At 39.8% G+C, this 26391-nt stretch overlaps 1 protein-coding gene across 27 annotated transcripts in view; it reads left to right on the forward strand.

The window, feature by feature from the left end:
- Dlg2 (discs large MAGUK scaffold protein 2) overlaps nt 1–26391 on the forward strand; it is a 1917798-nt gene that overhangs the window by 1247099 nt on the left and 644308 nt on the right. For all 27 annotated transcript variants that reach the window (XM_060367555.1, XM_060367549.1, XM_060367550.1 and 24 more), the window contains one exon: nt 3151–3204. In XM_060367555.1, coding sequence (XP_060223538.1) covers nt 3151–3204 — 54 coding nt within the window. The remainder of the gene's footprint in view (nt 1–3150; nt 3205–26391) is intronic.

Below are 26391 nucleotides of genomic sequence, written 5' to 3' on the forward strand. Positions count from 1 at the left end.
AGGGGGAGGTGATCAAAGAGCAGGCCAATCAGTTCATGTCAGAGACAGTCCCTGTTGCCATTCCTCGGGAAACCTCTTGCACACTGAGCTGCCATGGGTTATATCTGTGCATGGGTTCTAGGTTATCTCCATGGACAGTCCTTGGTTGGAGTTATCAGTCTCAGAAAAGATCCCTGGGCCCAGATTTTTTGGTTCTGTTGCTCTCCTTGTGGAGCTCCTGTCCCCTCCAGGTCTTTCCCTATCAGTGGACTGGGGGAGGGGCATGGGTGAATAAAAGGAGGGATGGTAGGACTGGGAGGGGAGAAGGGAGGGAGCTACAGTTGGGATACAAAGTGAATAAACTGTAATTAATAAAAAAGAAAGAAAATAAGTACCAATCTAAATTATTTTGTCCAATAAAGTTACTCTTCAGAATCAACAAGTAAAACGCTTCTAATAAAACAATTTTTGAAAAAATAAAAAGAATTCTATATTTAATTCTGGGTTGTTGGTTTGTTGCTGTCTAATTTCTTGAGTTCGTTATATATTCTGGATATTATCACTCTGTCAGCTCTAGGGTTGGTGAAGATCTTTTCCCAGTCTGTAGTCCGTTGTTCCATTGTTTTGTTCTGTTGACAGTGTCCTTTGCTCTACATAAGCTTTTCAGGTTCATAAGGTCCCATTGTTGATCTTAGAGCCTGTGCTGTTGGTGTTCTGTTCAGGAAGTTGTCTCCTGTGCCAATGATTTCCAGGCTCTTTCCCAGTTGTTTGTTATTTTTTTTTCCCCTAACAAATTTAGTGTGTCTGGTTTTATGTTAAGCTCTTTGATCCACTTGGATTTACTTTCATGCAGGGTGATAAATATGGATTTATTTGCTTTTTTACATATGGATATCCAGTTAGACCAGCACCATTTGTTGAAGGTCTTATCTTTTTCCATTGTATGGTTTTGGCATTTTTGCCAAAAAACAGGTGACTGTAGATGAGTGGGTTTCTTTCTAGGTCTTCTATTCAATTCTATTGGTTCACCATTCTGTTTTTATGCCAGTACCATGCAGTTTTTATTACTGTTGCTCCATAGTACAGCTTGACATCAAGGATAAAGATACCTCCAGAAGATCTTTTATTGTAGAAGATTGTTTTAGCTATACTGGATTTGTTTGTTTCTTTTTCCATACGAAGTTGAGAATTTTTCTTTCAATGTCTGTAAAGAATTGTATTGGTATTTTGCTGAGAATTGCATTGAATCTGTAGATTGCTTTTGGTAGTATGGCTGTTTTTACTGTTAATCCTAACTAGGCATGAACATGGGAAATCTTTCTATCTTCCTCAATTTCTTTCTTCAGAGACTTGAAGTGTTTTTTTTTTGTTGTTGTTGTTTGTTGTTTGTTTTTTGTTTTTTGTTTTTTCATACAAGTCTTTCACTTGCTTGGTTAGTTATACCAAGATACATTATGGTTTTTGTGGCTATTTGTGAAGGGTGTTGTTTCTCTAATTTCTTTCTCAGCCCATTTGTCTTTTGTATACAGGAGGGCTACTGATTTTCTTAGTTAATTTTGTATCCAGCTACTTTGCTGAAGGTGTTTATCAGCTGTAGGAGTTCCCTGGTAGAATTTGGGGAGTCACTCAGGTATACTATCATATCATCTGTGAATAGTGATACTTTGGGAGCAGAAGCTCCACAAGGAGACCAACAAAGCCAAAAATCTGGGCAGAGGTGCCTGCAGAGACTGATGCACCAATCAAGGACCATGCATGGAGAGGACCCAGACCCCTGCTCAGATGTGGCCCATAGGCAGCTCAGTCTCCATGTGGGTTCCTGAGTGATGGGAGCAGGGGCTGTGTCCGACATGAACTTGGTTGCCTGCTCTTTGATAATTTCCTCCTGCTGATTTGGCCTTGCCATGCCACAAAGGAAAAGGATACAGGCAGTCCTGTTGAGACTTGATAAGCTATGGTCAGATGGCCCTTTTAGTGGACTAGGAGAAGGGCATAGGTGTAAAAGGGAAGGAAGGAAGGTGGGGCAGGGAGGATATGAGGAAGGGGCTATAGTCAGAATATGAAATGAATAAATTGTAAAAATATTTTTTAAATTAAAAGTAAAAAAAATAAATAAAAATAAGAAAAATGAAATATAACAAAGAAAGAGAATTTTGCTATATAAAACCTACTGGAATGCTGTTAGTCTTTTGATTAGGATTCCACTGGCACTGACTGACATTAAAATCCTGTTAACTCTGTTGACTCCAGAGGGCACAGCTAATGAAATGTCCCCAGAAGTTGAGCACTTGCCAAGAAACTGCATCACATAGGACAGCTCTCAATTAATCATGATGAGAGTATGTCCTCTATCTAAATGAAATCTGTAATTTGGGATGGAGATTAAAGATCCTTTGGGGAATGGAGGAAAAGGTTGGTGTGAAAATTCTAGAAACTTGAAAATAAAAATAGATCTACTAAATATTCATGAAGTCAGATTTGTGGTGCAAATAGCTTGCCACCTCTCATTTTCTATTGCCTAGGCTTGTGGCACCTCTGTATCAGTCACCATTCAGCTTTAAAGGGAATTACTGAACACTGTGCAAATTTTTTTAAAAAGGAAGCTTATCATATCAACTATGGTTTTCTGTCATCTCTGATTTTTGAACTTCATCCAATGTTTTTGATCATAGAATACATATATTAAAAGGATGATATAGCATATGTACTAGATAAATATTTGTTAAGTGAATTACTCCATTTGGTAAGTATACTGTTGGACAATGGTTTAAATATTGGCTGAGATTTGATTGTGCTTACTTGAAAGAAAATTCAAATTTTTTCAGTAAACTCATTTTATAAAGAAATGACTCACATTTTATCATTAACCAATTTAATGGAGATCCCCACCTCTTATGAAGCACAAAGCCGATGTTGTTGTGTACAGTTTAAGGGGAAATCAATGTGATTTATATGAGTGTTTAATATACTTTATTAAGCATTGCAAATAGGTACTTAAAGTGAGGGAAAATGTGGAAACTCAACCCTCTTAGTGCAGCCTCCAACAACAGCTTAGGGCATGTACCAGACCTCAGGGACTGCTTGTGGGGATCTTTGTTAAATAGGTTAACAGAACTGGTCCCTGAATAGATTATTGATTACTTAATATTTTTTTCTGCTTCTTTTCTTTAGGCTAGCCCTGCTCCTATAATTGTCAACACAGACACTTTGGACACTATTCCTTATGTAAGTAACATTTTTATTACGACTATATTTTATAAGTTTGGTAGTATTCATTGGCTGAATTTAACAGTCACTGTGCAATTAGTTCTATTCAGTCCAGATAATTTGATAAAATGATATGCATAATTAGTTTTGTGAGTGTTCTTTTGTTGTTTCCTGAACCTTGGCTTAGTCATATAAATATTTCTTTTATTTGTTTGTATTTCGTAATGTAGAGTGGGCAGTCATATTTTAACTGACACACACACGTGTGTGTCAGTTTGTATGCTAGGTAGTTCACTGGAAAGTGGTTGAATTGCTAGTAGCAGACATGGCAAACATCATTATGTTTCTGGCTAAACAAACATGCAGATCAATTTCTATTGCATAGCCTGAAACCTAGTTGATCAATAAATATTTGCTAGATATTTGGGGGCTCTTAATAAGAACTGTAGGGAAAATTTTTTACAGATGTAGTTTCCATGTAATAAAATATGCACATTTGTGAGATGCGGACTGTGAAACATTAAGGACACCATTGAGCGTGAAATCTATATCAGGATGGGGTAGACTAACAGCCTGAGATGATTTAGTTTAATCATTATAGTGATCAAAAATTTGAGGACAGAGTCTAGGGACTGGCAATAGGATAAAGGTGGGGAGAAATTGTTGGCATCAGGGATGTCTGTGAGCTCTCTGAGCTGGTTAATGGGTGGGTGATAGTGACCAGGGACCACAAGGCAGCCAAATATCACTGCAGACAGAACAGACAGAAGGGATGCAGTAGGGAAGAAGGGCCAGTGAGATAGAGGCCAAGAACAGATTTCTGGCCTTTAAGTGAGTCAAGCATATATAGAATTGGCACAAAGCAGGTACTTGCTGCTCACCAAATGTTCTCAGACCTAGAGCCCCACCTCACATGCCTGGAGGTACCAAGCAAATTCCAGACACAAATGAAGCTGGGGCCTGTGGAGAATACTAAGTCGTGGGCCTCTATAGGGCACAGCAGCAATTAGAGGCCATTTTGAAAAAAATCTTGTAATGTTTCAAGAGAGATTGAAAACCTAAATCATTATGTAAATATTTGAAATTCCTGAAGACAGCTAATAATACTTTCCAAAGTTCAAACAATAAACTCTAAATAAAGTGTTTCTCATCTATGGGCTGGCTGCCTTTTGGGAAATGCATACCTCAAAGTACTGGAGGTCCCAAGCAGACTCTGCAAGCCAGTTCTTAGACCCAAGGAAGTAGCATGGCGAAACTGGAATACAGTGCAGGGGTTTGATTACAGAACAACTGACTAAAGACAAAGGATCAAGACAGAAATAAAAACAGGCTTAGCTTGATGCTTAATCACATGAAAATTTGAACTAACATCTCTAAAATCTTTCTTAACAAGGATAGTTAGGTGCCAGAGATGGGCTGTGGTTAACTCTCGGGCATGATTCAAGTAGGCTGTGCAAAGTTAAGGGCTCTGTAGAAGGAAACAAAGTAACACATGAAATGTGCTTGGTGTCCACTACATTTTTTTTTCATCATTCCCCTGACCTTCACTCTGAATGCCTAACATTGTTTTAAGTATTTAACACATGCATATAATGTAGTTATCCCAACAATTTTAGTGAAACAAAAACTGTTCGTTTTATATTTTAAAATTTGGAAAACCGAGTCTTAAGGAGGTTAAGTAGCTCGTTGAACTATTCTATGCAATCAGTAGAGGAAGAAATAAGCTTAAGTGCCCTCACTCTTGCTTAAAGGCTTTCCAGTTCCTGTCTTGATGCTGCTTGTGTTTCTCTCACTCTCACCCTCTTCTAGTCAGCCTCTCAGCTTCAGAACAAAGCTTGCTTACATACCCTGTTGCTGTAAGGAATTTCGCTAGAGAGAGCTTGCCACAGAAATCCCACCATCCTTAGGATAGGCGCCCACACATCAAGGAACTCAATATTTTAAACATTTTTGGCATAACGGATTTGACAAAGCAGAAAAGTGTGTCCTAGTCACCTTTCTGTTGCTGGGATGGAACATCAACAGCAAGCTGGGGAGGAGAGAGGTGATTTGGCTTCCCCCTTCAGCCCACATTCTATTCTTTAAAGGATGCAGGGCAGGAATGAAGTCAAGTCGGGAACTTGAGTTAGAAACCAGAAAGGAATACTGTTCACTGCTTGGCTCTTTGCTTGGCTCCCTGATTCATCCTAAACTAGCTCTCTGATACCTGAGCTAGCTCAGGTCCACCTGCCTAGAGATGACACTGCCTAAGGTGGGTTGTCAAGACAATCCCCCACAGACCGGCCACAGGGCAGTCTGATCGGGACATTCCCTCAGAAGAAGTGTAGTCTCCCTCAGAAGACTACACTGTTTCAGGCTGACAGCTGATGTTACGGAAGGCATTGTGCATCGTAGAGGTCGACACAGATAACAGGGGGTTTGTTTGGCAAATAGAACTACTTTTTGTCGTGAATCAATAGGATTTCAAAGATTTCTGTTAGGATTCTCATGGCTTCCTTATGAGATGCTAGCATGTGAAAAAGGCTTATCAAATAGGATCTAAATAAAGATCTTCTACGGACATGCTCAACTGATGTTCCAATCAATTAGCTAGTAAACGCAGCCACATATAATGAATTAGCGCAGTAGCTTAGATTCTCTTAAATGTCAACCTCCTACCTAACTTGAATATACCCAAAGCTTTATTTTTCTGTTTAATCATATTTTTTCACTATGTAAAAAAACCTCTTTTGATTTTTTAAGTGTTATCTCTACAGAGAGGGTTGCTAACCAGCTCAGAATGATGAAAACACACCAATTTCATTGGTATTGTATTCCTAAGCAACCCATTTGATAATTCTGGAGCTATATGAATCCATAAGACATAAATGATAATACCTACAGGAGAAAGGTTAAGGAGATTAAATCAGGTTTTATATTTGAAAATTAAATCATAGTGAACTTCTGATCAGTAACCATGTATGGGCTTGTTTTAAAAATACAGGCTTATGTAGTAACTCTTGGCTATAATCTGGGGGGAATTTTATGAATCTGAATATCGTTTTCCAGATAGAGTGAACGCAATGCTTATTGAAAAGGCAGGTTTAGCGTGCAGCCATTTCTGTGGATAGCTAAGGCTCTTTATATAGGCTCAACCTCCCCCACCCCTTTCCCTGAAGCACTCACTCAGTAGGTAACCTTGAACAAATCACTGTTCCTTTCACAGTCTATTTTCTATTTTCTCATTCCCCAGTGTTCTATACTTTGTTTTCCTCTTTCTTTCCTATGTTCTACTTGTTCACATAATTTCAGCTCTATTTAATGAAAAAATGACTTCAGAGTTCCCCAAGGTATTTTAGTCATGTTGCATAAGAACATTTCCTTCTTAAAAATATTACCTGAATGACAAGTTTCAGCTTGTATTTTGAAGTTCTCCAAAAAAAAAAAAATTTCATTATATATAAATGTACTAATTTTGGTGATGAGTAAATTTGATTTGGGATATAAATGTCTCTAAGTGAAATGGTTCCTTCACATACATGCGAAAAGTAATCAGACTAAAGGAAGTGTCTGGAATCAAAGGAAATTTTTATGTAAGTGTCTAGTGAAGGTACAGAGATACTTAGAAACAGGCTGATTTTTTAAGAAGCTGTAGAACATTAGAGTCGTTCCATTAATGGGGTTTTCATGTATTTGCGCCTTAAAAGCTTAGACAATGCAGCCAGTCCTGATGAAACCTGATAGACTAGGATCAGAAAGAAGGAGAGGAAGACCTCCCCTTTCAGTGGACTTGGGGAGGAGTATGGGTGGAGAAGGGTGAGGGAGGGTGGGATTGGGAGGGGAGGAAGGAGGGAGCTACAGGGGGGATACAAAGTGAATAAACTATAATTAAGAAAAATAAAAAATATAAAAAAAAGCTTAGTCACACATATGGTCATGAGATTTCAAGGTCAGGTATGACTTTGTATATGCCTGGTCTTGCATACAAAGTATGAATCTTCCTATAAAGTTAAAATCAAATATATACAATGGGACAGAGAGTTAAGAGAATGAATGAGAGAATCTTATTTCAAAATGGTAATTACTAATTTTCACTCAATTTTCTTTACTTTTTCAATGCTTTTTCTTTATGCTAAGAACCAAATGTATTCTGTTCTTAGAAATTCGGGGTTTGTGGGACTTCTCTGAAGTCTGCATGCCATGTACCCTTACCCGATGACTTGCTTTTTCCTTTCAGAAGGCATATTAGAGTTAAATGTTGAGCCCTTTTCTGCTTTCTAAAAATAAAATTAATTGGAGAGATTCTAGAATGTCTTGTGTTTCTCCAAACTTCTCTAGTGTCCATCTGATAGGTTGTTAATTTTCTGGAAATGTGCCATGGGAAATAAAAGCCTGAGAATCATGACTTTTCAATCTCAGTCAGTGACTTGGAGATCAATTACTGCGAAATGTCTCAGTTTTTTTTTTAGGTAATTTTAGCTCAGCCAGTGAACACCAAAGCTTGGCTTACCAATTTACTTTGACCCCATGTAGCAGCAATTGTTGGTGTGTATCAGCCATGAGCTTACAATGGTGAGAATTTGTTTCTCCTGCATGTATTCCATCCTTCTTGCACCTGTGAAATACCGGGTTGGCTGGATCAGGAGATGGAATGACTTTCATGGCTATGCTGTTTACAAGTATTGGTCAAAGTAGCACAGTACAGGGCCACGAAGCAAGCCTAGGAGGGCCTTTGCTCATGTTGGGTCCATTCAAAACCTGCCATTCAGAACAAATTACATCGTTGCACTTAAGGTAGCAAATGAACTAACATACTGTATCATCGCCTTAAAGAACCATCAACCGACCCAGGAGTAAACACTTTGCTTGCATATATTGGAGTGATGATGGAGTCCCGTTCTTTGGGAAAGCCTTCCAGGAAAGCAGAAGAGGAGGAAAGTGGGAGAGAACGGGAAAGACGAAAGAATTAGATTATAGAGAATATGTAGTAGTTATCGCCTGCTGAATTTGGCTCAGGGTGATCACTTGTATGAAAGTCAATTGGAAATAATCATGACAGTGCAACCTTGGCGATGAGACATGCCACTGGATGCAAACAGAGATATAGTTCTGGGGCAGAGGCCAAGACAGTGATAGGAAAAGAGCAGCTGGAAAATAAGGAGGCAATAGGAGGGAAGGAAGATGGGGGGGTGGTGAGAGGAAAATAAAGATGCTAACATTAGAATTGGTTGATAGTAAATGTCAATCAGGAAGCTAGAGGATGGCTTGGAGACTGGGAGACTGGGAATATGTGTAAGCAAGGAAAAGATTGACACAAGTACCTGATACCAGGATGAGGGGGGTGAAGCAAAACCCTCCTCCGTTGGAGCAAGTGGCGCTATAGACATGAAGAAGAGCAAAGCCCTGTGTTGAGGGGCTGGGGACTCGTGCATTGATTTCTTTAGATCACAATGGCAAAGGCTTGTGAGTCAGGCTTCTGTTCACATTTAAATAGACAGCCTTATAGAATACATTTACTCCTTTAAACCGTCTTAGAAACGATCAGTAATGGTAAAACATTTTTGGAAGGATTTTATGAGATTAATACATTTGTCCCTCAGGAAACAGGTTTTCTTATTTCACACTTTCTTATGAGGACTACTAAAACTTGTATTGTTGATGGTCTTATCTGTAATATCACCCAGAGATGAAAAATTCTTACCTGTCAGAAAGCAGTTTAATTTTGGCTAAACTGTGCCCATGAGGGAAGAAAAAATTCATCAGCGGAGGCAATGACATCAATTCTTGTTCCACCATCCAACTTAAGTGCATTTCTCAATTGTCAAAATCAGTAAATCCCCTTACTCTTTAACTTGTCATCTCCAGAGGGCAAGATATGGAGCAGAACTCCACTGTTCAGGTGATAATGTGCATTTACCTGGAGACTGGAAGATGCTGGCTGTGTTCAGTAGCCTTAAGGCAGAGCCTGCAAGTTTACATTTTTGACAGATTCTCACATAATGCTAATATTGTTCAACTGCCATGCTTTCAGCACTGAAAATGACAATTCAGACTGGTTTTGTTTTCATGCTCATCTTGGTTTTGAACCCACCAGTTAGTATTTGTGTTTGACTTAAATATTATTATATGTCTAAGCCTCTGTGTCAGTTTGTACAAAATTAGTTTAGCACTGACCTTGTAGAGGGTTTCATGAGTAGTCTGCTAACGTGTAGGTGTTTAATTAACATTGATCACAGCCAGAAAGTGGAGTGAGGCTATGCCTTTGATTAAATAAGATATTCCTATGACTTAACCTTGAGTTGTTGTGACAAGAATAAAGAAGTCATAGCTACTTCAGGTAAGACTAATTGCAGTCATGCTGGTCAGCAGGCATACTCGCATCTAGAGTTTTGCACAGAGTGTGTGTATGCCCTGTGAGCTAGTAACAGCAGCATTACCTGGGATCTTATACTGAAAGCACTCAAAGGTCTCGGGGAAGACTAACTAAATTGAAAATTCTTTAACAAAACATGGACCTCACAGACCTAAAGAAGTTAAACAACAAGGAGGAACCTAAGAAGGATGTTTATATTTCATTTAGAATGGAAAACATGATAGACACCGAAAGGGGTGGAAGAAAGGGAGCCTACTATAGAGGGTTCTCTGAAAGGCTCCACCCAACAAGGGATCAAAGCAAACACTGAGACTCGAACACCCAAACTTTGGATAGGGAGCAGGGAGTCTTATGGAAGAAGGGGGCAGAGGATAGAGAACACGGAGGGGACAGGAGTCCCACAAGGAGACCAACAAAGCTAGAAACTCTGAGCCCAAAGGGTCCTGAAAAGACTGATGCACCAACCAAGGACCGTGCATGGAGAGGACCTAGATGTAGCCCATGGGCAGCTCAGTCTCCATGGACATGCCCGAGTGAGGGGAGCAGCAGCTGCCTCTGTCATGAACTCAGTTGCCTGCTCTTTGATCACTTGCCCCTGGCAGTTGATGAGACTTGATAAGCTATGGGCAGATGGCAAGGGAGTCCTCCTTCAATGGACTAGGGGAAGAGAATAGTAGGAAAGAGGAAGAGAGGGTGGGACTGAGAGGAGTTGAGGGAGAGGCTACAAGTGGGATATATAATGAATAACTTATAAAAATAAAAAATAAAAAATAAAGTTAATTTTTTTTTAAAAAGCATGGAAAGTTTGCAAGTTAAGACTTAATAAGCTCTATTAGGGAGAAAGAACCTCCTTTCTTGGTTTGGACTCCTTATCTTTTTCCTTTTACCATAGACTTCCCTGCTCTTGCTCTGTCTTCCCATTTTTTAAACCTTAACCTTAAATTCAGGCACATATTTATTCATTCATTCATTCATTCATTCATTCATCCTACAGCCTCTTCGCTGCCCCTTCCCTCCTCTCCTCTCAGCCTCACCCTCACATATCCCCCATTCCCCTACCCTCTTATCCTCAGGGAAGGAAAAGCCCCTTGGGTACCAACCCACCCTGGAACATCATGGAGGAGTAGGACTAAGTGCATCATTGCCCACAGAGGCCAGACAAGGCAGCCCAACTATGTGAAAGAGATTGAAAGGGTTAAAGGCAGGCAACAGAGTCAGAGACACTCTAATCGTTAAGGGACCACATGAAGAACAAACTGCACATACGTTACATATGTGAAAGGGGAGGGCTAGGTCCAGCCCATGTGACGCCCATTTTTATAAGGAAAAATATCCAGTCAATTCAACGCCCTGAATATACTTAATGGGCATCTGCTATGTGCTGTTAGTTTCTAGACACAGGTTTCTCAAAGTATCTATAAGTCATGTGTAGTTATTAAGATAATATAAATTTAGCTCTTCAGTTATATGAGCCATCTTCTCCGTGCTAATGAACTAGTGTGGCTAACAGACACTATGTTGAAAAATGAAGTTGGAAGGAGGATGTCTTAGGACAGGGGGTAGAGGATGTCTTAGGACAGAGGATGGATGTGAGGTGTACTGGCTGGTTTTATGTGAACTTGACACACCCTAGTATCATTTTAGAAGAAGGACCCTCAACTGAAAAAGTTCCCAACTAGGTTAGTCTGTGAGCAAAACTACAATGCATTTTTTTTTCCAATCGTTGCCTGATATGGCTAGGCTCAGCCCACTATGGGCAGTGCCACTTCTGGGCTGGTTATCCTGGATGCTCTAATGAGCAAAGTCATCAAAAGCAAGCCAACAGGCTGTGCTTCTGCTTGGCCTCTGCAACAGCACCTGCCTCCAGGTTTCTGCCTTATCCGAGCTCCTGCCCTGACTTCCCCAGTGAGGGACTATGATGCAGAACTGTAAGCTGAAATAAACACTTTCCTCCCCAACTTACTTTTGGTCCTGGTGTTTTATCACAGTAATTGAAACCCTAATTAAGACATGAGGGGAGGGAAAAGGGGGAAATAAGGATGGATATAATCATGTTTCGTTGTATACATTTATGGAATTCTCAAGAATTAAAAAAATTATAAAAATAAATAAAACAAATAATAAAAATAGTGCAACTGTTACACGTCTATTATTCCAGAAAGTTCAAGACAAAATTTTTATATAATAAATTAAATAGTGGAGCTACTTTTCAAAAATGAAAGAACCAGGACTAGAAAATTGAATTAGTGTTTAAGAGCACTTATTATTCTTCCAAAAGATCTGAGTTTGGGTCACAACTCCCATGTTTTTGAGCTGCTCACAACCTCCCGTGACTCAGGTTCTTGTCTTTATAGACACACATGTGTACACACACATACACATGCACAGAGAGAGAGCAGACACACATGAGCATACACATATATAAGCAAATAAAAATGCAACCTTTTATAATAGCTACCTATAATTAATCATATTACCTAATTCATTATCAATGTGTACTTCCAACTGCTGTGAGTTGTTTTATTTTTTTTTCTTTACTATGGGGTTACTTCCAAGTCTATAAAGAGTCAGCACTCTTTCAGACTTGTGTAGTGTCCTCATGTACGGAACATGGTTTGTGTTCTCATGACCTTAAGCTCCAGAGCTGTCGTAGGTGACAATAGAAATCAATATGCAGAATCATGAATCTCACTTATTCTTTCAGCATTTCCTAAGTGTGAAATCAAAATAGATCTCAAAACTTGGGGAACATTTAAAGAAAATTAAACTGCGCTACTGACCCACTCGCCAACCTAGCTCCAAGGTTTGTTTCTCTCCTTATATTTTTATTTTCCCCACATGTTACTCTACATAGACTGGTGGAGTGCCTTCTCCATATGAAATTGCATACATTAAAAACCTTTATTTTAAATTGGCCCATTGGATTTAAAATGGGAAACAATAGGAAAACAAAATTTGTTCATCTAGTTGGTGAGAAGCTGTCATATTTGCCCTTTTCTAAGCAAGGGTGCAGTGAAGGCACATCATCTCCATGCCTGGGCAAAGATATATTCCAGCTCAAAGGCATTTAGGCTGACAAAGTAAGATCAAAAAAGTGGGAGATAATCCTGAAAAATATCTGTATAGTTGCCTAATGACATTGCTTTTCAAGCTCTCCTGAAGCTGATTAGAAAAGCCACAGCCCATCAAGGTTGGGACCCTTTTCCCTTACTTATAAGTAGAGGTGATAGTAACCATTTCACATGAAGCATTAAGCACACTCAAGCCTGAGGGATGTTGCTCTCATATTTCCAATACACTTTTCCTGCTTAGCAGAGAACCTGAGGTGAGCTGAAGCGGTACTGAAGGAAACAAAGGATACAGAGGAGAATACTAACAGTCCACAAAGTACAAACATAGGACGTTATGCATTAATTTGAGGAAGTCTTCAATCTTTTTTTTAAATTATTTTGGGCCCTTTTAAAAAATATTCTCATAGTTTATTGAGGAGATAGTAAGTTAGAAAATGGGGTCATTCATGGTGTGAAGCATATGCTTTAAATCTGCCTGGCTCCTTCTCGCATATTCTAAAGGTTTTGTGTAAAGTAGTGCTGCCTCTGGGAGGGGATGTCAGAAGCCCAAATAGGCTGCTTTTGCCCTTGGATGAGTTGTGGTAAATAATGAGAAGCTCCAAGGAACAGCCAGACGGTAGAGTTCTTCCGCAATGGCAGCTTTTGCCCAGAGGGTGCTGAAGATGATGCATGAGGAAACAGGAAAACTTTTCCAGTTATGGTTTAGTGTCACTTCTGATTGCTGCATTTTATGCATTTAATAAGCAAAGCAGTATTATTGCAGTTATAAGAAAAAAAGCTACCCTGTAGGTTAGCCTTTGTGGGGGATGCAAACACACTCACGGTTTGCTAATAAGAATGTGAAAAAAAATATAAATAAACTGAGGCGATCATTGTTGTAGGCTTCAAAGATGATTGGATGCTCTTTGCTCATAAAATTGTGATAGCAGGCCTTCTGGTGTTGGTCTCCTTGGTTTGCCTGTGGTATATATGCAAGATTAGAGTCTCACAACAGTGTGATGCAGCCATGATCATTCAGGCCTTTACAGCCATTGAAGCAGGACAGTCTCCCCAAGCATGGTTGGATACCATAAAAAGCTAAAATGATACGCTCAGGATGCGAGGCTAAGCACTGCACTCAGGGTCAGCCACTTTGGACCCAGAGAAGAGCATGTCTGATTGCATGCGGGTTGATGCCCCAGGTCCCGCCTCTGAGAAAAAGGTATTGGACGGGTCTGATGCTCTTTGGGTGGATGACACCTAAATGAACATCTGTACAAAGTCCCAATTTATTTCTAATATCAGAGATCAGACCTCTACTCTTGCCTGATGTGTCTAAAACAAAAAGGGGGAACTGTAGAGAGCTGCGGAATGCTATGCCTTAAAGATGGAGCTGGTTTCCGCCTTCCACCTTCCCGATGGTGAGTGTTCTCTGTCACGAACAACTCCACATTCGGCTAAGGCCGAGGATCTGGCTTGCTTCCATGTATGTGGACCTATCTGCATTGCCCCCGTGGCACGCCTGGGTTGGCTACCCAGAGGCTATTTAAGCTGTGGGCTGGCTTTCCCCGGGGTCCGAGGATTGTTCAAGGTTCCTGAATAAACTGCATTGAAAAAAAAAAAAAAAAAGAATGACGGCTGTTTAACTAAAAGATAAGTCAATAATAAATATTAATAACAATAAAGGTATTACGGCTTGTCAACCTTTAAAAAAAATTGTGATAGTCATTCATCTGTTACAGTAGTGCTTGCCATGTTTTTCAGGATCTACCGGGAGCTCCTAGGATGCAATATTAGCCACACTGAATTACGCTTTGCTTGGCTTTAGCTTCTAAGGACTATCCAGCCCATAGAAGGATATGAATATAGTAGGATATGAATGAGAATTGAAAATGCCTCTCTTAAGCCAGCTGTGTTCAAACTGAACCATTTTAACAGGATGACAATTGCCTGAAAAGGTGGACAATCTAGTAATACGCATGTGTATGCTTTTACCAGGTGGCTCAAGGTGCATGCAGCCACCCAAGCGTTGTGTCCTCCATTTTTTGGCTTAATTTGCAAATTGACATGTTCACTCACACTTCACCCTGTGACCCTGTAGACTAGAGTGTCTTTTCTTGACAAGTACACTTTTTAAACATTATTCATTTTTTATTTTATTTACGTTGGTATGGGATCCCCTGAAACTGTTACAGACAATTGTGAGCTGCCATGTGGGTGCTAGGGATTGAACCCAGGCCCTCTGGAAGAGCAGCTGGTGCTCTTAACCACTGTGTAGGGGGTTTCGGTCCAGCCCGTGTGTGCTCTTTGATTGGTGATTCAGTCTTCCAGTGGAGGAGGGGACACCAAACCACCCCTAAAATCTTTGACCCAAAATCTGTCAAAACTGCAAATTCTGTCCCAGAATTGTAGGAATAAAGATGGTACAGAGACTGATGAAATTGCAAATCACTGACTAGCTCAATGTGAGACCTACCCCATGAGAGAGAGCCAACCCCTTCTAATGATCCTCTGCTGTGCTGGTAGAGGGGAGCCTAGCATAACTGTCTTCTGAGAGGCTTCATCCAGCAGCTGATGGAAACAGATGCAGAGACCCCACAGCCAAACAGTAGGCAAGCTCGGCAAGTTTTGTGGTAGAGTGAGAGAAAGGATAGAGGGAGCTGGAGGGGTCAAGGACACCACAATAAGAAGTACAGAGTAGTACCCACTTTTAAAGTGAGAAATCTCAAGAAAAGAGATCACTACCTTCCCCAGGGTCTCACAGCACATCCTGCAGGAATGAAGCAAGAAGAACATTATTCTCCTGATGCTTAGTAGTCACAATAAAAGGTAGTTTTTTGAGGTCCTTATAGATGGGGGAAGGGTGGCATGTGAAAGTAGCTATGGTTGTTATATACCTCGCCAAGAAAAGATTGAAAAGCTAATGGGGTGGGGGGGGAGCTATTCCATATTGAACTCAACATAGAAAATTAACAAGCATTTAAAAACCATGTTGCTTGTGAACGTTGAAACACAAACTGGAATATCAAAAGAAGACAACTGACAATGATGTCACCATATCTAACAGCATGTGGAGATTGAGAGTGAGTGATCTGAAACAGATGAACGGAAAGGCCTGAGTCAACATAATTTCCATAACTCTTATTTTATTCTGAAAATATCCATGGAAAAAGCCATTGTTTTGGGGCGAGAGAAGCTAAAAGCTGTTCGTGAGATGATGAGATCCCAATTTACATGAATGGCTAATGGGGACTTAGATTAGTCTCAGATCCTCAGATGCTTGACCACAAACTGTCTGTCATATGCGGATGTCTTCGTGGGCATTGCCAGGGCTCAGCCTCTCATCCACGAAATGCCTGGGCTCCCCGAGAAAGCTTTGGCACAAGTTATCTTGCCCTTATGATCTGTCTTATGTAGATCTGTCTTATGTAGGCTACTAAAACACACAGAGTAGGCTGCGGCTCACATAACAGGGATGCCTTTACCATACTTCTGGCTGGGAAGTCTGAGGTCAGGGTGTCGGCGACAGAGTTGGCTGAGGTCAGTTTGTAACTGACCATCTTCACGCTGTGTCCTAACACAAAGAACAGAGAGTAGGAAATGATCTCTCCTGTAATTTCTGTAAGTCACCCATCCCATCATGAAAGCCTTGCTCTTAGGATATAATTACTTCCTGGTGGCCCCATCTTTCAGCACTGTTTCATTAGGAACGAGAATTCCAGTTATTTGTTAATTGTATAGATAGACAACCAGTCCACACCAGTGCTGGCTCCATGCCGTTCTGAAGTGCAGTGTCATTCATACAATGAGTTTCTCATTGGTTCTTCTTATGCAGCAGAACCAACTCCCCACCCTCAGCTTACACTCTGGTCAGAATGGGTGACACCCAACAAAGAAGCTACCACTAGAAGCGCTCTGAGGACAATCAAACAAAGCTCAGTGGTCTTCCCATTGGAAGTAGAGGGTGTGGCTCCTTTGGAGTGGAAACTCACTGAAGCCCTCTGGGAGAAAGTGAGGTGTGAGTTGTAACCAGAGTACAAGGAAAAGCTAACCAAGAAAGTATCTCCGTGTTGCAGTTTTTCTTTTGCTCAGCCTGTTCCACAAAATCTTTTATTTCATTTTGAGATTTTTTTACATGTTTGCTTATTTCTCGTTTTACTTCATTTCACTATTAGCTCAGCTTCTAAGGGTCTATTAGGTCACTGGAAGATACCCCAACTTTGTTCTACTTAGGTTTCTACATCAACGTGCAATATACAAGCAGCACTAATTCTTATATCATCTTATATCACACATTGCTAAGTGTCTCTTATCTACAACCCATCTTGTTTTACCCAGAATCCTTAGTCCACGTCTCTTACTCTTCTAGCTTATTGTAGTTTCCTTTGAAATTACTTCTGGAGTTCCTTTCTAAACATACACACACACACACACACACACACAAACACACACGCATGCACACACATCTTCTTCAATTGCTCCAACCTCTGTGAAGTTTTAAAAACTTATGATCTTGACATTTAAGCACCTAAAGTTCTTTAATTCCCCACTTAGCATTAGAATGTGTGATGTTTATGAGTCTCTTATTGGTTCTTAGCATCTTCACTCCCGGCCCAAACCCTGTACCATGACCATGTTTTTGTTTTTTTGTTTTTTTGGTGCTTATCACTTAATATTTTTTATTTGATTATCTTCTGCATTTCCTCTAGAATCTACTTTATATACTGCATTCTTCTTGAAATCATTTCACATGCTTGTGATTATATTACTAAGAAATAGGATCAGTGTATACCCAGATAAGATGATAAAAACTGTGGGGGAAGATGGAGATTGTGGTGTGGCACAGTTTATAGGATTTAGGGCAGTCTGCCTTAGCTCTGCTAAGTATAAGCCTAAGCCTAAGCCTACTCACTCTTTTTTTTTGCCATGGTTCAAGTGTCTGCTGTAGTGCCAACCATTACATCACCACATTATAACATTACATTTCAGGCAAGAAGAGACACAAAGTTTGTCCTCTGGACCTTTAAGGATGTTGTCAAAATTTCCAAATAATTAATTATGTACTTGCCATAGATAGTCATGTGATTTTTTTTTTACCCAAGAAAAGGTATACTATGTAATTTTTAATGGAGTGATAATTTCAGAGGAACAGAGGGAAATGAATAATGAGAGGTAACTAAGATGCCTTCCTAAAGCCACTCTCTGTCCAGTATTGTCAGTTTCCCTTGTGAGGAGATTCGGTCTTTCAATGGCATCTTTCCAGATCTTATCTTTTGTGTGTAACGGGCACCTGTTCCTGTTGTCTCTGCTGATCTGCGCCTCGGCTTTGCCCCGTTCTCAATGACATCTACTGTTTCTTGCTTGTCTCATTGTTTCAAATTTGTGGAATAGCAGAGTTGTTCCTTTCACTAGAAATTTCTAACCCACCCTTCTTCCCTCTTTGAACTCTTTCCTGGTCCTTCTGCCTGACTAGAGCTGATCTTGTATTCAGTTCAGTTCTCGCGTAGCTGCCCTTGGATTTGACCATGAACTTCTTGAACACAGACTATGTTTTATTCATTTCTAAATCCCCAGAACCCAGAACATGCCCAGAAAAAAATATAGATTTAATCACAGGGATTCAATGCATTTTTAAATAAATCAGTTATATATGTATGCATTTATTCATCTATTTACTTATACATATTATAAGTATACAGTTATGTATACTTACAAGACAATCAAAAACAATCATTTATCACTGGCATGTTACCTGGCAAACAGCAAGCCAGATGCAGAGATGAACTAAACAAAAACATTTACTGTCCTCCCATTAGGAAATTTCAATTCATGCTGAGGGAGAAAGGTAATCAACAAACAATAATCATTGTTGTGGAAGGGAGTGACAAAAGATTGGAAATAAGCAGGGTACCAGTAATGCTTTGGGTTACTCACTGGACAAGCCCCTGTTAAATTATCAGCAGATGGTATTTCATTCTTCCTCACGAACAGAAGCGAGTGAACAAGCTCGTTCTCAGACCATGATAGGTTCATGCTTCTGAGCACAGCTACTGCCACAAAATAAGCTAATTACCACTTTTTGAGAGTTCAGTGACTAGAACCGTGTGACTCACCAGCCTTCAGATGAGGGTCTGTATGTGCTTATAGACACTAATGCCTTAAAAGAATTACTATGGTGAATGAATAAATCCCACTAAAATCACAGGATGCTCTTGTGCTTCTTAGTGCTTGATCAGCAAGGATGCTATTTTACATGTATTATTGAATTTAGACCCTCCAATGGTAGTTAGTTAGGTACTGTCCTAGCTAGTTTTTATGTCAACTTGAAACAAGCTAGAGTCATTTGGAAAAGAGATACTCTGTAAGAGAATATGTCTCCATATGATCTATAGGCAGGTCTGTTAGGCATTTCCATAGTTAACAATAGATGTGGAATTCCAAGCCCACTAAGAATAGTGCTGCTCCTGAACACATAGTCCTGGGGTACATGTTTAAAATGGGCTGGGAAAGCTAATGAGCAGCCTTTCTCCATGGCCTTTGTTTCAGTTCCTGCCTCCAGGTTTCTGTCTTGAGTGCCTGCCCTCCCTCCCCTCAGTGATGGAGTATGATCTGCAAGTTGAGAGATGAAATAAGTCATTTCCTTCCCAAGTTGTGCTTTTATTACAAGAATAGAAATCCTGACCACCACAGACATTATATTAGCTAGGTCCTCATTTTATAGAAAATGAAACCCTGATAAAGGGAAAATTTAACCAACACAGTCAAAGTCGAGAAACAAAGAGAAGACCGGACATAAAACCCAGTAGGAACCAGACCCAAAACTCTCACAGTGCAAACCAGAATGCTCAACTCAGAGGCATCAGCATTCCTTCCTGCGGGGTACATGGAATGCAGGATGAGAGTCCAGCAAAGGTGGAATCTGAATACGCCTATCCCAAGCCTTTTCAGTGACTCAGATGAGTACATCATGACTGCTGGCATTCTGCTCTATACTCATCTTCCACGTTGCTGGAAAGCGGCTAAATGATGTGTGTCTGTGTTCATGCTCATTCTGGGCCAGCTGGGTACTGGCTCTTCCGGTAGCCTCGGGCATGTAACATGTGAAATGTTCCAGCCTACACCAATCCTCCCATCCAGAGTATCTGCTTTCCATTTCTTACATTCTACATTATCATAGTCATCCACCATATGAATCAGGCTGCTTGTCGACATTTAGTGACGATCTACTAGTGAAAACTACTAACATGAATGATTTGTGAACTAACGGGGCCACATGAGTAGAGAAAAGCATGGGATCAGCTCCTCATTAAAGGTGGCATCACTGTGACCGGGGCAAAAATTGGAAGCTGGAGGCTAGATGTCAAAGCAGAAAGAACATTTTAAATCCTCCATTGATTTTCTTTCTCTGTGTTTGTGCTTTTTTTTTTTTTTTATTGCAGGAATATTTGGCAGCATCACTTTCTCCTTTCTCTGGTTTATAACTTTTCCATTAAAAAGTCCTTTGAAAGACAGTATGGCCAGAGAGTTTTGTCCGCACCTTTCTTTCAGTATTTGATCATTTTTGTCTCCTGGTTATTTGAGTGCTTACCAGACAATAATTGACGTCCAGGGCATCTATAGAGAACAGAGGACATATGGTATTGCAGGAATTGTGCCACGTGGAATTCCTCACCTTAGATAACTTACTTGAGTCTCACCAAAACTTTTAACTTTTAATTGAGTTATAATCACCACCCTCATTTAAGATAAAAAAGACTGAGTCCCAGAAAAGTTAAAAATGTACACACAATGTGCATTGATCGTAAACACTGAGTCAAAGCCAAACTCAGGAATTCTGATTGTGAAGCCAGGGGTTTGCTATTGTATCATGTTATACTAATCAGCCATTACTTAATTACAGCAGGAGGCAGACATACACCGAAATAGTGGTAGGCTTTTACAAGAAAAAAAAATTGCTGTACTTTGAAAGAGTTATCACCTTACTGTGTTACTAAATTATTAATTTGAACTCACAAAATTCTGCTTTGTTATAATGATGAGTGCTTTGAACATCCAATGTTTAAACAATCCCCCCTTTCTTCACACATATTACTGGGTCAGAATGCTGATCCAGTAATGCCACTTCAGTTTAGAAATCTGGGTGTGTCGTTTTTAAAAATCCTGTCGACTTAACTCTGAGAACCACTTGGAACTCATTATCTCTGAACTGGTGGGCATGAGCCACATATAAATGGACAATACAGAGTTAAGAACAAAACTGACGAAGGGCTGGGTGCCTCGTACAGGTAATAACTAACAATTGAGTCACTGCCCAGCAGTACCAATTGAACAAGTGCCAATGAGGTGCGAGATGAATGAGTCAAGGCTAATGTGCTAAATGCGATTAGTGCCCGAATCCCACTGAACCACAAGCCTATGACCAATGTAATTAAGACAGCCATGGTTGGCTCTGACTTAAAAAGTAAAGGAAGAGTTATGGAAAATGGTACCAAACAGGGTCAGTCGAGTCTAAAGCAGGTGATTAGATAGTGGATAGAAAGGAAGAGGGAAGAAATAGGAGTTTGCAGTTTCAGAGCCATCAGAAAATGTATCCAGAGCCTCAGGGGAACCTACCATGAAATGATTCCGATTCTGCTTTAGATAAGAGCAACACAGTATCTTGTAGTCTCCCATACTGCATAATGAATGCAAGTCAAATGTTGCTGCATGAGAAGGTAAAGCTTTAGTCATTCAGCATCCATTTTTTTTTAAAGCACCAGTTTTGCCTGGCACATAACTTGCTATCGGGAAATGTGTGGTAAATAAAGATATTAAAGGTGTGTGACCCAAAGAGGTTTATTTCTGTTAAGACCTCAGAGCAAGGGATAAATAGCTCTATTCTTCTAGGTCCCGTTGATGAAAAGAGGCAGATGACTTCTGGGCACAGACATGGAAATGTTCAGTTATCTAATTTCCCATGATGGATCTATTGTGGCTTCCTCCAATGCCTGGTACTTGTGTTTTTTGTGCTTTTTGAGAGGGAGACTAACTGGATACTCCCTAATGGCTTTGAGCTCATTCTCGCTTCAACGCCTTAGCCTCGTGGGTGCTAAATTCAGACTTGAGTTACCATGACTGGCTCGTTCATTCCTATCTGCAGTGCTTCTCTCTCCCTAAGTCTCACACACACCATGAAGAACTTAGCTGTTGTCATTTTTCCTACCCGTCTATCTTTCCTTTTCACTTACTCTTCTTTATCGTTATAGAATCTTATTCTTTGATCTCAAACTTGATAACATGTGGTTTATCATCAGAACAAACCTTCTGCAGTGCCCCGAACCTTCTGAGCCTGTCAAACATACATCCCTCCATTCAAGAACACCTTGAGCTTGATTCAGTGGTGAACATACAACACCATATTTTCTTATGTATCTATAAATAACAAAATGCACTTTAAAAACATACCAGAGGGACAGATGTATAATGAGTGCACAATGCTCATAAAGTATGTGGAGACCACGAATTCAGTGCTCAGCACCCTCCCCGCAAAGCACCTCAGAAATTCTTAGTTCTGCACAAGTATTAAAAATTAATCAATTAATCCATTGAATACAGGCCAGGCTCTAAGTGATATAATGAGAAGAATTGAGGTATTATCAACAGTCTTGTACTCACAGGTCATGAAGATTTGTACACAAATAAAATTCAATGTAAGTGTGAAGAGGGAAGAAGATATATAGTGGATGAAAATCACAGGTGTAATTAATACTCTTTCAAAGTTCATGAATTAAAATTCCTCTTGATAAACAGAATCTTAAAGGGTAAGAAATGTCCTCATGGGACACAGAACCTGAAAGAATGGCAACCTATAAGGACAGGACAGCTACATGCAAATAAAGAATTGCGGAAATGGACAAGCTAAGCAGATCTAGCAAACAGATTTTGTCTAGTGTCATAGGACTAGGTTATAAATGGGGACAGTGAATGATGAAGAAGAGTTAGCTGTCACCAGCAGCAGATGACATGGGATAGTTGCTCATGCCAGATTCCTAGTGTGTGAACCCACACCTGTCTGGCATGAAGCTGACCTAGCCTTGGCTTCATCATCTGTGGTTAGATTAATAACTGTGTTTATGGAAAAGGATCTTTCAAATACAGCATCAGTTAAAATTTTAAAATGATTGAGAAAACTGACTGTTATGTACTAGAGAGTAATGGTTTAGCTGCATGGCTTTCCATAGCCTGTTCCTAAAAAATAGCACACTCAGTACTGTGACCAGTCATTATTTATTGTTAGGACTTTCTAAGTTTCGATTGGATTCAGAAATTTCCTAGAAAAAAAAGTGGAACAGGTGATGGAAAGATTAAAGAGTGTATTAGGAATTTAGGGGGAGAGTGCAGAATAGAAATGACATAAGTAAAGTTCTCATGTATGAAACCCTAAAGAACTTAATACACATGAGAACAAAGAATTCAGAAGTTTTGCCATATCTGATTAAGGAAGGCAGCCTAGAATTTACTACATCCAAGCAGCTTTGCCAGGAAAGGCCGGTTGTACTGTCTACTGATTCAGCTATCCTCCTGGACATACAATTATGTCTGGTTAAACTGTGCGGCCTCTCAGTAAAATAACAACTGTTCACTTCTCCCAGCATCAGCCAGAGCATGATGTTTCATCCCTCCTCAAATCCTTCATCCGTCATCCTTTCCCAATCTTCAGCCAGTGTCTCCAGGTAACAATGTGTCTGGCATATGAGCAGTTGGGAATAGGAAAAAGGGGTATCACTTGGGTGGGGAATTTCTCTTTATACTGGTCTTCCTGCCAAGCCTTAGAAGTGTGTAAGTACTCACATGCCTTCACTAGTCCTTCTCTCACTTGACCTTCAGGTAGCTGCTTCAAGAGTTTGACACTGAAAGGGAGAATGAATGAATCTCTCTTTCTGTGCATAGCAAACAGGTTTTAAAATTTCCCAAATAGCACCTTAGAAGAAAGGCCTGCATGCCCCCAAACCCGAGCAAAGAACAGGAGACTATAATGAGATAACTCTTGACCACCCAATAAATAACAATATACACTGAATATAAGGTAATAAAAATGGAGCTTAGAAAATATAGGGAGATGATTTGTTACTGTTTAAATTTCTAGGGAAAAAAATAGCGTTGTGTTTCTACTGAGAACAGCAAATTGTTTTATGCTATTCTCTACCTTAGTCTTTTTCGTTTTTTTAAATCTAGGGCAAAAGCATTTCTATCAATTCTGTGGTGCTTCTTAGTCTGATCAATACTGAATCTTCACTGTTGAATAGTATGACCTAGTTTTAGCATACCCTGCAATATAAAGTACAACAAATTCTGTTATGATTCTTTTCAGTATTGAACTTTTCCTTGCTTATCTTAATATTATTTTGGAGACGCATAGCAGTAGATCCTTCAGTATCATGGCCTCTTCAGCAGTGTGACCTGGCTGTACTCACACCAGTTGTGGAGAAGGATTCTCAAGGCATGCAGCAGGCTCTCACCCCACAGACCTGATGAATTCCACAAAGCAGGCCCAACTATTGAACTCATTTGCATTTTCATTACACCACTCATTAGCTGAGGGTTTTATCACCTCTTCTGTTCATTTGCAAGTTTGCCAAATTGGTGATCTGCTCTTAGTAACTTTCCCATTAATACGAATTAATAAGGACTTTTAATAGTCATTTAATTAATTTTAACCTGTGTCTCTGCATCTGTCATTAAGTCCTAGAAGGAATTTTTTTTTTTATGTTGATCAGAGTTGTGGAAGTAGAAGCCACGTTTGTAACAGTTTGCGTGCCTTCTGAGCTCTTTGGTTGAAGCTGGGGGTCTCACATACATGAAGAGATCCCTGTTGGTGTCCTCTCTGTGAGATGGGATTAGAGAGGTGTGTGGGAAGTACTGTGTGGAATGTTATGCGCTTAAAAGGCTTTGCGTGTCACCCTATTGCTACATTACTCTTGTACAAGGAAACAGTCTGGTGTTTTTTAAAGGCTCATCCTGTCCTCTCAGTTACCTTCTTTCATCTTTTAAACTATTACAACCCTCGTTGTTTAATGCTTCATTTAATATGCTCAGAAAGAACTGAACTGTTATAGGTCATAAAGGAAACAATACACAGTGCTTGTATCTAATGTATTTGATTTTTTTTTTGTGGATGAAATTAAAATTCGGTATTGTTTCTCATCCACTTTAAAATTGTTGTCAGTTTCTTAGATGCATACAATGATTTTTAATCCTTTCACCACCTTCCCTTCTTGAATTCCCATTCTTCTCCCACTGAAACCTTTTTCCCAACAAGACCCCTCCTAACTTCCTATCTCCTTGTGTGTGAGCAGCTGAGTTGTGTCAGAGTTGCTTGCTCTAGCATACGTGGGAGGTTATTTCCTAGGGCACTGGCAACTTTAGAGCTATGTCACTGGAAAACAAACAAACAAAAAACAAACAAACAAAAAAAAACAAACAAACACCTGACACTTCTCCTGCACCCACTAACTACCAATAGTCCAGAGGTAAAGGAAGAGACTCCTGTGTCTCTCCTCTTCCCCATGATACTGATGGGTCTGATCTTGTACAGGTCCTGTTTCCTGGTAACTTCATCTGAACTTTACAGCTTCCGTGAGCTCCTGAGCTAGGCACCCATGTCATTTCTAGAAGACAACTTTTTGCTACGCCTCTTTCCATTCGATGCCTCCTACACTCTTAGCTGATCCCTCTTCTGGGATGCTCTTGAACCTTAGAGAGGGAATATAGATGTCCATTTTAGGGCAGATCATTCCACCATTACTTATTCTCAGTACTTTGGCCAGTTATTAATTTCTACTCCAACCACCACGTTCTGCAACAAGACATTTCTCTGATATGGTCTGAGAACAGCACTTAGCTATAAACCTGAGTGCTTAGAAGGCAGTTTCTCATGCTTTTATTTTGACAGGAATTCTAATTGGATTATGATTTGATGTTGTACTTATAAAGAAACTGAGGAGATATTCTAGTATAGTACCTCTTTGACATGTACTCAGAAAATATACAAAGTACTACCACAGAATTCTTACAATGTATTAATATGTTAATATTAGCATCAGGTAATGTTATAAGATATTGTAATATATTATTGCTGTTTGCTGAATTCCCTTATTTACTATCAGCAAATTTCTATTAAATCTGTAAAGAGTAAGAAGCTATTCAGACTTCTGAGAGTAAAGGTATACAGGTATGTTTTGATTTTAATGTTATTTAAGATAATGATTTTTCTGTCATTTACCCAGTTTTCAATCATTGGCTCATTATAAAACAATAAGCAAATGTGGCAGTAGTCACTAGAATAAGTGACTAAATAGCTATTTTTCTCAGGTACATAGAAATGACTGGGGATGGAGAGATGACTCAGTGGTTAAGAGTGCTGTTCCTCCAAAGGATCCAAGTTCAACTCCCAGCACTCACATGGCAGCACAACTGTCTATAACTCCAGTTGCAAGTGGTCTGACCCCTTCCCACCAAAGCACATAAAATAAAATAAAATTAATTTCAAAAAAGAAGGATTAAAAAAAAAAGAAAAAGAAAAAAGAAATGACCACTATCGACTTCTCCCAGTACCAACCAAAGCTCGATGCTTCTTCCTCTCTCAAAGCCTTTTTTTTTTTTTCAATGCAGTTTATTCAGGAACCTTGAACAATCATCTGACCCTGGGGAAAGCCAGCCCACAGCTTAAATAGCCTCTGGGTAGCCAACCCCAGCGTGCCATGTGGGCAATGCAGATAGGTCCACATACATGGAAGCAAGCCAGATCCTCAGCCTTAGCCAAAT

The sequence above is a fragment of the Meriones unguiculatus genome, chromosome 14 (assembly GCF_030254825.1).
Source record: "Meriones unguiculatus strain TT.TT164.6M chromosome 14, Bangor_MerUng_6.1, whole genome shotgun sequence".
NCBI lineage: Eukaryota > Metazoa > Chordata > Mammalia > Rodentia > Muridae > Meriones > Meriones unguiculatus.